The sequence below is a fragment of the Etheostoma cragini genome, chromosome 7 (genome assembly GCF_013103735.1).
Source record: "Etheostoma cragini isolate CJK2018 chromosome 7, CSU_Ecrag_1.0, whole genome shotgun sequence".
Lineage (NCBI taxonomy): Eukaryota > Metazoa > Chordata > Actinopteri > Perciformes > Percidae > Etheostoma > Etheostoma cragini.
The window spans coordinates 2,220,906-2,235,237 of record NC_048413.1 but is presented as its reverse complement, the minus strand read 5'-3'; the positions used below and the strand labels follow the sequence as shown (position 1 = coordinate 2,235,237).

Below are 14,332 nucleotides of genomic sequence, written 5' to 3'. Positions count from 1 at the left end.
GAAAATGGCTGCAATGAAACAAAGAGTGAAAAATTTAAAGGGGTCTGAATACTTTCCGTACCCACTGTATGTATATATTTTTTTCTTTTTCTTTTTTCTGTTTTTTTTCTCTTAATTCCAAATGGAATCAAACAACGTCCCACTTAATGTTACTTACTGTCGTTTCAGCTGGTAGCTGATGAGGGTGGATTTGACCTCGTCTGTCAGGACAGACGATGGACCAAGATTGCAATCCACATGGGTTTTACCCCTGGCAAAGCTGTCGGCTCACACCTGCGAGGGCATTATGAGAAAATTCTCTATCCGTACAATCTGTTTCAGAATGGGGCAAACCTGCTGGTGAGTTGGACCCATGTGTCATTTTGACAGCATATCTTGTTCCTGATGATATTAACAAAGTGAAGCTGTCATGCATACAACAGTGTGTGGCTCATCTGTAAACGAAACCCTAATAATGCTTATCCATACATTTTTTTAATGTTACAGTCAGAGGTAAATTACACATCTGGTATACGTAAACATTTGCGTTTCACTTCAAACAAGAAGAAACGTTTTCTATCAAAGATTTTGAGGAATACGGATAAAGATCACGATACAAATGGAAATGAATACATTTTTAGGATACGCATGTCATATTTATGTTATATGGCTTATTTTAGTTAGAGATAAAAAAGATTATAGTACTTGACTTTGGAGAATTTAACTCTGTGTTCTGACTAAGATACACTGAATGTGTATTACAAAATGGTGTCATGTCCTTTTAATAGCTTTTGCACCCAAGTATTCCATACCTTATATTGGTACTCTGTGACCTCTCGGACAGCTCACTCTAAATAGTTTGTGTGGTTGGACAGTATACTGTATGTCCAGCTTATTGTGGTAATATTGCACGTAGGGTATTATAAACCGTATCCTAATTAAAACAGTGATTAGCCCGTTTTACAGCAAAATGATCACCTCCAACAAATTCTTGTAGTCAGCAGTCATCCATTATTTATCTGTTCAAATATTGCAGTAAATTCTCTCTTTACTTCTGTCCTTATAAAAGAGATACTTTGCTAAACATTCAACCAACGTGGTATCATAATAATGTTGGTACTACGTGTAAAGGGACTATGTTCCTCCATCTTACGAGCGCCCAGGTCGGTTTATCATCCGGCGTTTTTCCGCTGGCTCCAGGGCTGCTGCTGCATTTCTAGTATTGCGACAACAGATGCTGAATAAACTGTAAAACTACGCCGCTAATCAAAAGAAAGATCAAAAGGCTGCTTACCAAGAGCCATGGCCTGAATCAAGGTTTTCCTTGCCACTGTCGGACAAAATACTTGCTCTTGGGTGGAATAGTTAGGTCTCTGTAAATTATAGAGTGTGGTCTAGACCTACTCTATCTTTAAAGTGTCCTGAGATACCTCTGTTATGATTTGACCCTATACATAATATTAAATCAATTCAAATATAAACCAAGATGATGTTTCTGCCTTGCCTATTTCTCACCTCAAATGTTTTCAGAAACATATCGGTGTGGCGCAGTGCATTCTGGTAGTTGTAGGTTTTTGATCTTTGAGCAAAACAGAATCCCACAGCCCCTTTCCTCTGTTTTCTCTGGCGCCATGACAGCTCAGTTTTAAACAAAGGCCCTCTTTCATGATAAAATACTTTTAAGTGCTTCTATAATTAATTAAACCGCCAAGTCACAGGCAGCTTCTTGAAAGTCTGAAATTTGGAACATGTACACTTTCAGCTCCAGTCTGTCTCTTGTCTTCTGTTTTGGTATGTTCCTCCAGAGTTTCTGTGCTCCCGTTTGGGTTTGCAAACTGTAACGAGCCACATCCTCGTGGCCTCGTTTGTTCTTTCGCTGTTTAGGTTTAACATATTTAAATACAGAATACTTAATTTGATAGATCGGTAGCTGCTGATACTTTCTAGTATTTATTTCCACTGGTAAACCAAAGTAATTATTATTCAAAGATATCCCTTTAAAACAAATGCTGTGGTACTCACACTTCCTGTCTTAGACACTTAAATCCATTCCGTCTTTGTTTGTGTAGTCATATTAAAAGCTGTATCTAGTATTCCATTCATATCTGAGTGAATGTTGCATGTCAACATACAGGTATTTCTAGTTTGGCACACACATACATCCTTCTGTAATACAAAGTTGTGGTTTTAACTGGCATACTATTTCCGTCAGTGTGTTCAAAAGCCAGTACAGCCAGTGGAGAGCACCAAAAGCACAGAGAGCGTGGACGCCAAGGAGCCCAAGGTCCAGGACCAGGCTCAGAGGCCGACTGGCCAGACGCCCGACACCGGCCCCACTGCTCGCAGAGCCAAGCGCATCAAGTGTGAGGTGGGTGCTGTTGAAGCGAACTACAAACATCTGACCAAAACTGCCCTGAAACAAGCAGCAGCACACTCTTTATTCTTCTCCATTATTCGTCTCATAAATCCACATCCCAATTTTAGTAGGGCAATGTAGCAGAGGCCTGCAGTTTAACTCAACTCACTTGTTCTGCAGGCCATTTGTGTGAAGACTGAACCAGAGCCCGGCGACAACAGGCCAAACCTGAGGCGGAGGATGGGTTCTTTTGTTGTCAAGCAAGAACCAGGTGAGGCTCTGTTTATGGTTACTATTAGTTTAACCCTCCCTAAATAAGATTCATATAAGCAGTGTAGTCATGTAATAAATGTCTGTGTTATCCCTTACATTGTGTAGTTATAAGCAGAGAGAAGTGTGTTTTTCAACTCCTCCTGTGAGCACCCATGAGTGGAGGCTTGTCTATAAACTAATAATATAATTATGTGATGATAAAAAATGTCTTCACAGAAGACATTACACACTGAAAATGTCCATATAGCCACGTACAGCTACATTTATCGTATGGTATAAACCATTTGCTGCTTATAAATAACAGAAGAAGAAAGTCCTTATTAAAGTGCTACACTTTGCGACGGTGTTCGTGATGTTTCCTGTTGTCTTACAGAAAAAGAGATCCCCATTCCAGTGAAACAGGAACCAGTTGAAAGTAAAGAACCAATAATTGAAGCTGACAAATCCAAGTCACGGTACAAGAAAATCATCCCCCCTGTTCTTCCAAGTCCAGTAAGTACGAATGTCTTTTATCTCCTTCTTTGGATTAGATGTACCTGCATGAGATATTAAATCTCTTGATGAAAAGTCCGAGCTCAGCTTTAATCTCTTGACATTAAACCCGTGCTGTCAAATTGTCTTTGTGATAGTTTATGTAAAGTTATTTTCGGTAGAAGCCACATTAGCATCGGCTAATGCAGCTACTAATGACGCTATTTCTTTCCGTCGTCGTGGCTCTGAAGCAGATAGATAACAAACCTTTTATTCTGTTGTCCAGGTGGATCTGGTTGTGTGTCTGGTGTGTGGCAGCGGGGGGGATGAAGAACGTCTGTTGCTGTGTGACGGCTGTGACGACAGCTACCACACCTTCTGCCTGATCCCTCCACTAATTGACATCCCCAAAGGAGACTGGAGGTGCCCCAAGTGTCTCGCTCAGGTGAGGACAAACAAAGTAAATAAAGTAAGTCTGATTAACATGATGCACAGTTACCTAAGAAGTCATTCTACTCCTGAAAATAAGAAGCACTGACTTCATTACTTTTTTAAATGAATCCCTCAGTGTGGAAATTCTATTTCTACTCTCTGTTGTTGTTACCTTACACACATGGGCCAAATGTACACACACAGGACACATAGACATTAATGCCATGTAGAATGCCCTCCAAGCAGTTAGAGGTTCAGCCAGCCGTCGCAAATGGGAGTTTATATAAACATTTATAACACTGAACACTGTTTTTTTTTTTTTACGTGCAGGAATGCAGCAAACCTCACGAGGCATTCGGCTTTGAACAAGCATACAGAGACTATTCCCTGCGTGCGTTTGGGCAAATGGCTGATGCATTCAAATCCGATTACTTCAACATGCCAGTTCATGTAAGTAGAAACCGTTTCAGAATGACATCAGTCTCTGTTGCTGTTGAGTATTTTATAAATTTGAACGTCTTATTCGTGTGTTCGTAATAGATGGTACCCACAGAGCTGGTGGAGAAAGAGTTCTGGCGCTTGGTGGGAGCCGTCGAAGAGGATGTTACCGTAGAATATGGAGCAGATATTGCCTCAAAGGAGTTTGGGAGCGGATTCCCCATTCCGAATGGAAAATTTAAGGTTTCCCCGGCTGATGAGGTAAACCCCTGAAACAAGCCACTCTAAGGCCAAAGATGCTATATGTGGAATCAAAACGTGTCCAGGGTATAAGGGGCTTGAAATGCACTGGCGTTGGTTTCCTCATATTAAAAAGTGTTACATTAAAATTTTCAATACTGTCTGTAATAATGGTGTAATAATGTTTATGTATCCAATTCTGGGCTGTCAGGAGACCTTAACCCACTTTTTAGTGGGCTTTCAATCAGCACAATCAGATGGGCAGCATACAGTCATAACTGCTAGCTACAGCAGCCTGGAAGCTCGTGGTCTCATACTGGGCAGGTGCCGACTTTAGCAAAAACTTTATTCAACTTAAAATAATTGATCCTTTTTTAAGTGGTTAATCCATCCATTTTATGCTGCTTCTACAGGTCCAGGTCTTATTATTTGATGAAGTCCAGTATGTCATTAGGAACTGTCGTTAAATACTACTGGGAAGTATTAAAACAGTGATCTGATAATAAATGATTTAAAGCGTATTTATTTTTTCAACATATGATCGTATGATCAAGAAATGGAATCATTTGTATTATATGTAGTATTATTATTATTACCTGGAGAAGTCATGTGTGGCAGTTGGATCAGATAGCACAGTAAAACGAAGTGTTATGAACAGTACGTTCCTGCGTCATTAATCTCTGTATGTCATCTGTCTTGTAGAAATACCTGAAGTGTGGCTGGAACCTCAACAACCTGGCGATGATGAACCCTTCTGTACTGACTCATGTGACAGCTGACATCTGTGGGATGACGCTGCCATGGCTTTATGTCGGCATGTGCTTCTCCTCCTTCTGCTGGCATATTGAGGATCACTGGAGCTACTCCATCAACTACCTGCACTGGTACTTAAGACTCGTGCTTTTCTTAATGAGAGCAACGAGGTTATACATGGTGGCTTGTGAGAGTAAATGGTCAGGTCTGGGCTTTAATTTAGTTCCCTTTCATGCTAAGTTTTATGTTTATCTTATTCACTACCAGGGGGGAACCCAAAACCTGGTACGGAGCTCCTGGTTTTGCAGCAGAACAGCTGGAGGAGGTGATGAGGAAACTGGCCCCGGAGCTGTTTGAGTCTCAGCCTGACCTGCTGCACCAGCTGGTCACCATCATGAACCCTAACACCCTGATGGCCCACGGAGTCCCAGTACGTGTTCTTTGGCATCTAGAGTCCGCAGCAATGCACACGTGACAATTACATGATTAAGCAGCTTTTCTTTCTAACAGGAACATAAATCCTCTGCTTTTGTCTCTGCTGTCCTTCAGATTTACAGAACAAACCAGTGTGCTGGCGAGTTTGTCATCACATTTCCCAGAGCCTACCACAGTGGCTTCAATCAGGGCTTCAACTTCGCTGAGGCGGTCAACTTCTGCACCGTTGACTGGGTATGTGTCACTTTATACCTTGGGATGGATGACAAGTATTCTTTCATTTTAATGGGGAAGGATTTTAGAACAGTATCACACAAACAAAATAAAAGCTAATATAAGTGGTTTCCAACCAACACACAAGGTGTGAGTTTGGGTTTTAGGTTAATGCAGCAGTGTTAGAATAGCTTCAGTATTCAGTAGTTTCCATAAGTTGTCTTAAGGTGTTACAAATGCATTTTTTTCCATAAAATATTTGGCCTGTAAAATGTCCGTTTGCAGACCACGTAGGGACTTAGACACGCATCCTGTTTCGTCCGACAGACACTTAAGAGAACAGAAGCTAAAACCACTGAAACTTTGCCATTTTTGCTGCGACTATTATTATTATTATTATGGATTTTTTTTTTTAAAGGAAGAATCATTTATTGTAGCAGATTAAAATTCTTTAAATCTCATGTGATTTAGGCATTCAACACAACATGAATAAACTGTCTTTACAACCCATTTCTTTCTCCTCTCTATCACCAGATGCCTCTTGGCCGGCAGTGCGTCGACCACTATCGTATGCTGCATCGGTACAATGTGTTCTCCCATGATGAGATGGTGTGCAACATGGCCACAAAAGCCAACACACTCGATGTGGTCTTGGCGTCAGCTGTCCACAAGGACATGGTCGCGATGATCCGAGAAGAGCAGACTCAGAGAGAGAAAGTTAAGAAAATGGTAAGATAGTCTTCTTCTAGTTTTAACTTTTAACATTTCTTTTAAAAATTAAATATCAATACACCCAGGGTGTGGTCACCCAGATATCTCAGTTGGTAGAGCGGGCGCCCATATGTAGAGGTTTACTCCTCGATGCAGCAGGCAAGGGTTCTACTCGGGTCCTGTTGAATAAAGGCCAAAAAATGTGCAAAAAGGTTGTTCTGTAAATACTCCGATCCAATGTGCGATTTTGGGGTAAATATATGGGATTTCCCCCCGTTCTGGTCTATATATCCCTGCCTCTGCTGATCACCGCCGAAACCCTTAGCACATTAGCCTTCAACACTTTTGTTGTTGTCTCACACCTTCAGGGGGTGTTTCATCAGAAGGAGGCAAAATACGATCACCTCCAAGATGACGAGCGGCAGTGTGCCAGGTGCAGGACCACCTGCTACCTGTCTGCCATCACCTGTCCCTGCAGCCCAGGAGTACTGGTGTGTCTGCACCACATCCACGACCTGTGCTCCTGCCCCACCACCAACTACACACTGAAGTTAGTCCCTTTGGAGCTGATGCCGCAGCAGTTAACATGCTTTGTACAAAGACATCAGAGATACCTGTTATCTGTGTGTCTTACTATGATCTGTACCTCATTAATTCTGTTTTCTCCTGCAGTTACAGATACACACTGGATGAGCTGTTCCCCATGATGATTGCTGTGAAGCAGCGAGCTGAACTGTATGATGAATGGGCCTCCCTCGTGACAGAGACTCTCGAGGCTAAACTGGAAAAGAAGAAAGGTAAGCAGCAAAAGCAAATGAGAGCACAAAGCCTTAAAGGACCACACCAGTGATGTTTGTGAAGCAGCAGCATATCTGTAGATTATTTTGCCATATTAGGACTGACAGAAAGCCTCTGATGGAAACAGTTTTCTCTGATAGAAAACTGTCCGTAGCCTCAGTTTCTGTACAGAAATCCAAGTTTTTGTCATAATTTGGTGATGATATTTTCAATATGATGTTTAAATGGAAATAATTCATAAAGCCCAACACCTAGATACAGTCATACGTACAGGTTTTTCCACTGCCTCGCTCTAACTTGACAACATTTGTGAAATGTTCCAGTAATGGCACAAAAACTTCTGTTGTAGATTGCATAATTTGCCATCTGTAGGTTGCGGAGGCAGGTGTTCTGTTGATCCATTGATCCCTATCTCACTCTGCTTGCCTCAGCACCATTTCTTCCACAGTATGCTCAAACTTATTTGGTACCACAGTCTGTAAAAATTGTAATCCTCTTCTCATTGGTGGTTCTAATCATGATATTCCCTGTCTGACATTTTCTCGTGAAAGCATCACAACTTTATGTTACGTCATTGTGGGTCATCCTGTCCTGATGATCTGAGTTCCACGTACAGAATGGTGCGTTCACGTGCCGTAGCTAAAACTGTTTTCCGCTTAAACTTACAAGTCCTAAAGTCATCATAATCATTTTCATAGACCTTTTTCATACAACTATCTGGCAAATTTATGACAAGATTTTCCAACTTTCATGTCTGATTATTAGTGTTCCAAACATAATAGCTGATGAATGCAGTGCTGTGTGGCAGCTGAATGCACCGACAGGAAAAATTCACAGATCACTACGCTAATTTAACACTATTAACAACTACTACACTATTAACTACAACAATTACTTAACAACTCAAAAATTGCTTCAACTGTTGTCTGTTGAACTGTTGTCTTATGTGTCAGTATGTGATGAACCAGCTGTTCTTTCCTCAGGCCTGCCCGTCTTTCGCTCCCTTCTTGCCCAGTCAGAGTCCCAGCTGTTCCCTGACAACGACCTGCTGCGTCGGCTACGTCTGGTCACACAAGATGCAGAGAAGTGCTCCTCGGTGGCACAGCAGCTGTTGAATGGCAAGAGGCAGACCAGGTAACGTTAATACACTCTACTACATCAGAGTTATAGGTTAACTGTCATCACAATTCTGTACATGTTTCCTCAATCCAGGAAGTGGTATTAGTGCCTTAATGGGTGTTCATTTCTTTAACTGATTGGCCCCTCTTTCCCAGGTATCAGTGTGGTAGTGGGAAATCCTGCAGCCAGCTGACTGTGGAGGAGCTAAGTTCATTTGTGAGGCAGCTGTATAACCTCTCCTGCAGTCTTCCTCAAGCGCCCATGTTGAAGGTAGGCTACCGAGGACAATCCATCTCTGTGATCTGTGATTTAATTTCACGCTGGGCAGACATTGTGTGCATTAATCCTTCTTGTACCTTCCGCTATCTCGCACTACACATTTCAATCTGCACGAACCTGCGACTTTAATGCTCCCACTATATGGATCAACTGACCGGCCACTACATGGCTGCTCACACTAAATATTGGCAAGGAATGAGGGAATATCGTACCAAGAAAGCCGTAACTTTGGACGTGATTCACTTGATTTTGCCAAGTCACACAGCTGAAACATTATATTATCTGTCTGTAGATTTTGTCCCCATAACTTACATTGTAAACACATCAGGAACGGATCTCTTTTATGAGCTGCATGAACAGGACGAATGATTACAGCAAGCAAAACCTGTTTCAATGTTCATAACCAACAATACATTTTAAACCTATCCTTTTTAATCCGTACAGTGTCCGCCCGGCTTCAGACAACTACGTAGTTTGCTCTGCAATATAATACATGTGAATCTTCAAAAAAAGTATGCAAACGCATTGATTGTGACTTCCTGTATATTTGAATTGATGTCCTTCTTTAGGAACTCTTGAATCGCATTGAAGACTTCCAGCAGCACAGTGAGAAGGTCCTGACAGACGAAGTTCCCAGCGTCGCTGAGATCCAGGGCCTGTTAGACGTCAGCTTCGACTTTGACGTGGAGCTGCCTGAGCTGCCCCGCCTGAGAGTGAGGCTGGAGCAGGCCCGCTGGCTGGAGGGGGTGCAGCAGGCCAGCGCTCAGCCCGCCACCCTGACTCTGGAGACCATGAGGAGGCTCATCGACCAGGGAGTCGGCCTGGCACCTCACCCCTCTGTGGAGAGAGCCATGGCACGCCTGCAGGAGCTGCTGACTGTGTCCGAGCATTGGGAGGACAAGGCCAGCGGTCTCCTTAAAGCCAGGTGAGGGCAACACAGAACACATCCATGACCATGTAAGCATCTGAGCCACAGGGTGGGGGAAAACCCTCCGAAACATCACCAAGAAGACGTTGTGATAGCTTGTCATGCTCTGTTAATACCTGTAACTTTCTGCCCAGGTATTTGCACTGATTGTACGTGAACAATGTAATATTACATCAGTGCTCCTGATTTTGCTTCATTTTAATTACAGCTAGAGCAAAATGCTGCTGCTAGAATATTCAACAAGACCAACAAAAAGTGAGCATCACATTTAGTTCTGCCCTCATTCCATTGGTACTCAGTGCTGTTCAGTTTTAACTGTCACAAGTGCTTTTCAAATGGCTTTAATGGCATGGCTGTCAGGAATGTGCATCTTTTTCCTCTCCATTATCAGCAAAACTAATTTTGAGTCGGGGCTTAAATTTCCACATTTTTCAAAGGCGTTATGTTTCCTCACCGTGCTTAATTTACTGCAGCTTTGAATTTTGGGTTTCACATTATTAAAAGTATTGCTTATAATTACATTTTCTAGTGTTTTGCCCAAGGTGTTTGACACTTCTCATGACTTCATTTATATTCCATCTCGAGAGTCTTGGTTTTAAAAGTCCTGTCAAAACAGTGCGTACAGGGTATTCTGAACATTTGGAAAGTGCTGGTTGGAAAAATAATTTCAGAAAGCTTCTTGTGAATATGTTGGAAGAAAATGCCATGACAGGTCTTGTTCTAGTGAGTTAATAACTTGGAGGGGATGCAAGTCTTTGACCTACAGTTTTTCACTTGTGTTTTACTGCCTTTCAGACCACCACACTCCATAGAGACCCTTAGTGCTGCTGCTGAGAAGGCGTCCGGCATCCCCGCTTACCTCTCAAACTGTCTCCTCCTCAAAGACACCATCAGAAAAGCCCGAGAGTGGCTCCAAGAAGCTGAGGAGCTTCAGGTCAGGACATTTCATTACTTTGTGGAGAGGTAGTCAATTGGTGTAATTCTCTTTGTTGGTTGAGTATTATTATTGTAACACAATAACCTTTTTTTCAGGCCAGTGGTTGCACACCGATGATTGACAGCCTCTCTGACGTAGTGCTAAGAGGACAAGCCATTCAAGTCCACCTGGAGCCTCTAGACAGGCTGGAGTCTTTAATGGTAGAAGTGCAAGAGTGGAAAGAATCTGCTGCTACAACCTTCCTTCAGAGAGACTCAACCCTTACCTTACTGGAGGTAAAATAATAGCAAGCCCATCAACTCACTTACTCCTCATGTCCACTTGACCCAATTTCGTTATTGCTCCAATTTGTTTTATTCTCCATCCACCGAAAATGTTCTTTAGCTGCAACATTTCTAATGTAGTTTAATTGCATACACATTTGCGGCAGATTTAGATGTAGGAACGGATGCTTCATGGCTGTGATTTAAAAAGATAACTTAACTTAAATGTCAATGTAGCCTATCAGCAGTGCAGCAGCTTTAGAAGCACCGCCTGCTTAACACATATTATTTCTGAGCCAGAATAATAAGAAACAGAACATGTATGTGAATATGTAAAAGAGAGCTAAGCTCGTAGGTTGGAAAACTTGAGGCAGCCTACAATTTTAAATAAAGGGTAGCTTGCAACGTCTTTTTTTCTTCTTCTTCAAAATACTGCTATGGAACCACCGTCACCACCACAGAAGACCTGCCTCTAACTTAATCTGATTGGAGCATTTGGAATAAACACAAATGACGTTGGTCACTTTTCTGCTCTGCAATGAAGATTTTCAACTTGAGGCGTTCAGGGTGCTCCTGCAAAAACTAGAAGCACTCAGCAACGCAAAGGCAGCGAGCAAAAAGCTTTACTCTCATTGAAAGCTAATACAGAAAGCTGCGGCACAAATTCAAGTTATCATTAAATGTTAAGTCCTATTGCCAGTAAACACAGGCATCCATATACATTTAAAAATGAATTTCACGCTTCACGGATGTGAGCTGCTCCGGAGCAACACCTGACTCTTACATTGTACTTCTCAGGTCCTGTGTCCGCGATGTGAAGTTGAAAATGAAGGTTCTCCAAAAAGGAAGGCCAAGAAAGGGAAAGAATCGCCAAAAAGTAACAAAAAGAAAACCCCGAGGCTCAACACTCTCAGTGATGTGGAAAAAGCTCTTTCAGAGACCAAGGATTCTTCCTCTGCAGTAAGTGTTTCCCTACAAAGAGAAATCTATAAGAGACCTTGGTAGTCGATGGGATCGACAACCTCTTACTTTCATCAGATGTTCTGACCCAGGCTGTATTTTCTTTCCCAGATGGCAACTCTGGAGGAGCTGCGGTTGAGGGAGATGGAGGCTTTCTCTAATCTCAGGGCAGCAAATGAGTCAAAGCTCCTTCCCACGGCAGACTGCATGGACCTGAAGGTGTGTGTCTGTCAGAAGGCGCCCATGGGTGCGATGTTACAGTGTGAACTCTGCAGGAACGCTTTCCACAGCGTGTGTGTCCGAGACCCATCAGACTCCTGCGAAACACAGCCATGGCTCTGTCCGCAGTGCCAGCGATCAGAAAAGCCCCCCTTGAACAATGTGGTCTCTCTGCTGTCATCTCTGCGGCGCATCGGGGTGCGCCTGCCGGAGGGCGACGCCCTGCACTATCTGGTCGAGAGGACAGTTAACTGGCAGCACCGAGCACAGCAGTCTTGTAACCTCCCAGAACTGGAAGAGAGACCAGGAACTCCTCCCACCTTAACCCGCTGGGCGTCGAGCAGCCACGACGCTCACAGCAACACTCAGGTCGCTTTTTGTCTCCTCGTGACACTTTTTGTCGCAGTTAATTGAAAAAGAATCCCGTGCAAATGTTAAGTTTTGGCTTTGATTGTTTCTGATACAGGCTCCTTGTTTGACTCCCGAGTGGAACAGGACAAGCCATGCTCAGACGGTCTTCTACACCGAGCAGAGGTGCATCCCGCTGCAGGGTCAGTGCCTTCTTATTAAAAACTGCAGAGTCATGGCTCAATGAAGAGGATTATTGTTTACATGCTGGGTGTTTGTCTGTGTGACAGGCCTGAGTCAGGATCTGGAGGAGCTGATGGTGGAGGGACTCCTGCTGCAGGTGTCTCTGCCAGAGGTCCAGAGCCTCTTCCACGTTTTATTGGACCGAGCCAGCAGCCAGCCCACAAACAGATGCATGTCGCCACCGCAGGACGAGTCCACAGACTGTGACAAACACATGCAGTTTAACTCTCAGGGAAATAATCCGCCGATGAACCAGGTAAAAACTCTTCCCACCAATTGAATTGACTCAAACCCGAACCAAAACCCGCCCCAACATCGGTTTCAATTTGTTTTTATTTTCAGGATGGCTTCACTGGTGTCCGGGAAACTACGATTGTCTCAGAAAAGAAAGCAAAGCGGCATCTGGAGAGGGAAGGATTAGATGCAGAGCGCAGGGTGGACAAAAAGGACAAAAAGCACTCTCACAAAAGACAGAAGATGAATAAAAAGAGGCCGACCTCGACCTCGTCCTCTCCCCGCTCTGATTTCTCCCAGTCGGAGTCCGATGAGGAAATGGCCATGTGTCCGGCAGAGAGGTGTCAGCTGCCAGAGGGAGATGAGGTGAGAAAAACGAATACAATGAAACCTTTTTTTCTTATTATGTCAGTATAGAACTTACATACATGTCATGTAACAAAAATAATTGAGTTACGCATCTGAGAAAGACTTTTGCGATCGGGCTTTGTCACTGTCAAGCATGTTTATCCCATGTAGACACACCATAACAGAAAAGATAGCGGGTGAAGGTAATCCTAGGGTCAATAGCTCTTAACATCCAAAAAACATGCTGGTAGTTCTTAAAGACAAAATGTCAGGATCGCAATGATGTTTCAAGCGCAGCATCTGAGGACCAACCGAACCGTGCTTCATTATAAAATTCCCTCTGTTTCCTTCAACAGTGTTTTCTTGTTGATAGTAACAAGAAGAGTTTTTTTTTTGTTACTTTTGAAACTTTAAGAACATATGTTTGCACAGAGGACTGTGGATTTTGTCTCATCTCTTCCAATTGAAGCACAATAGGAGGATATTTATAATGGCCAGGATGAACGGTGACAGCAAGTAACGCCTGTCCCAAAGTACATATGGGCATATTAATAATGCTTCAAGTCAGAAATGTGGCTATAATCAATATTTTTATGTTAACAATGGCTCATAAGACACTGATACTGAAGCACCCACAGAGAATTTGCCCCCAGCTCCGCAGTTCCCCTCCGCTTGGCTCATTGTTTCTGGCTCTTTACTATTCATATCTGATTTTATAATGCACTATACACTACCTGCGCAGCACCAAACTGCAGACAGATGCAGTTAGCGACTAGCTGGTAAACATAGTGTTACATTTAGCAGCTAAAAAGCCAGATATTTCCAGGAGTTGATAAAGACCAAAACCAAAGTTTTAGTCCGTGACTATCTGATTTACATTCTTCAGGTGAACTCTAACACGACTCCAAATGAATAATCATGTTGCCCCTGTAACTGCTGGAGGTGTAAATTAGCCAGATCCAGATCAACTTCCAAGTGTTAATATGTGCAGCCCGGTGGACATCAGTTAATGCAGCTTTAATGTTGAATTGTTTTCCATCTCGGTTAGAACAACCTGTGTGTGTGTGTGTGTGTGTGTGTGTGTGTGTGTGTGTTTCGCTGCAGGTGGATTGGGTCCAGTGTGACGGCAGCTGTAACCAATGGTTCCACCAAGTCTGCGTCGGGGTTACGGCCGAGATGGCAGAGAAGGAGGACTACATTTGTGTCAGGTGTGCACTGAACGATGGACAGATGAGGAAATGAAGAGAATGTAGAGATTTATCTGATAGATGGCTAAAGAAATCTCTCCGTCATCAGTCCGTTTATTCAGACCACCAGTCTGGATGTGTCATTGATCCTGCCCCCCCCCCCGCCCC

General features: G+C 43.1%; 1 protein-coding gene across 1 annotated transcript in view; it reads left to right on the top strand.

Moving 5' to 3' along the window:
• kdm5bb (lysine (K)-specific demethylase 5Bb) overlaps nt 1-14,332 on the top strand; it is a 16,922-nt gene extending 2,590 nt beyond the window's left edge. Inside the window, exons 4-27 of the mRNA XM_034875536.1 lie at nt 169-339; nt 2,192-2,347; nt 2,516-2,606; nt 2,982-3,100; nt 3,366-3,524; nt 3,842-3,961; nt 4,052-4,210; nt 4,892-5,073; nt 5,210-5,372; nt 5,492-5,611; nt 6,125-6,319; nt 6,670-6,851; nt 6,974-7,098; nt 8,083-8,233; nt 8,374-8,488; nt 9,067-9,422; nt 10,221-10,359; nt 10,458-10,637; nt 11,424-11,585; nt 11,697-12,173; nt 12,271-12,355; nt 12,443-12,651; nt 12,738-12,995; nt 14,082-14,332. Of these exons, the coding sequence (XP_034731427.1) occupies nt 169-339; nt 2,192-2,347; nt 2,516-2,606; nt 2,982-3,100; nt 3,366-3,524; nt 3,842-3,961; nt 4,052-4,210; nt 4,892-5,073; nt 5,210-5,372; nt 5,492-5,611; nt 6,125-6,319; nt 6,670-6,851; nt 6,974-7,098; nt 8,083-8,233; nt 8,374-8,488; nt 9,067-9,422; nt 10,221-10,359; nt 10,458-10,637; nt 11,424-11,585; nt 11,697-12,173; nt 12,271-12,355; nt 12,443-12,651; nt 12,738-12,995; nt 14,082-14,219 (4,212 nt within the window). The 3' untranslated portion in view covers nt 14,220-14,332. The remainder of the gene's footprint in view (nt 1-168; nt 340-2,191; nt 2,348-2,515; nt 2,607-2,981; nt 3,101-3,365; nt 3,525-3,841; nt 3,962-4,051; nt 4,211-4,891; nt 5,074-5,209; nt 5,373-5,491; nt 5,612-6,124; nt 6,320-6,669; nt 6,852-6,973; nt 7,099-8,082; nt 8,234-8,373; nt 8,489-9,066; nt 9,423-10,220; nt 10,360-10,457; nt 10,638-11,423; nt 11,586-11,696; nt 12,174-12,270; nt 12,356-12,442; nt 12,652-12,737; nt 12,996-14,081) is intronic.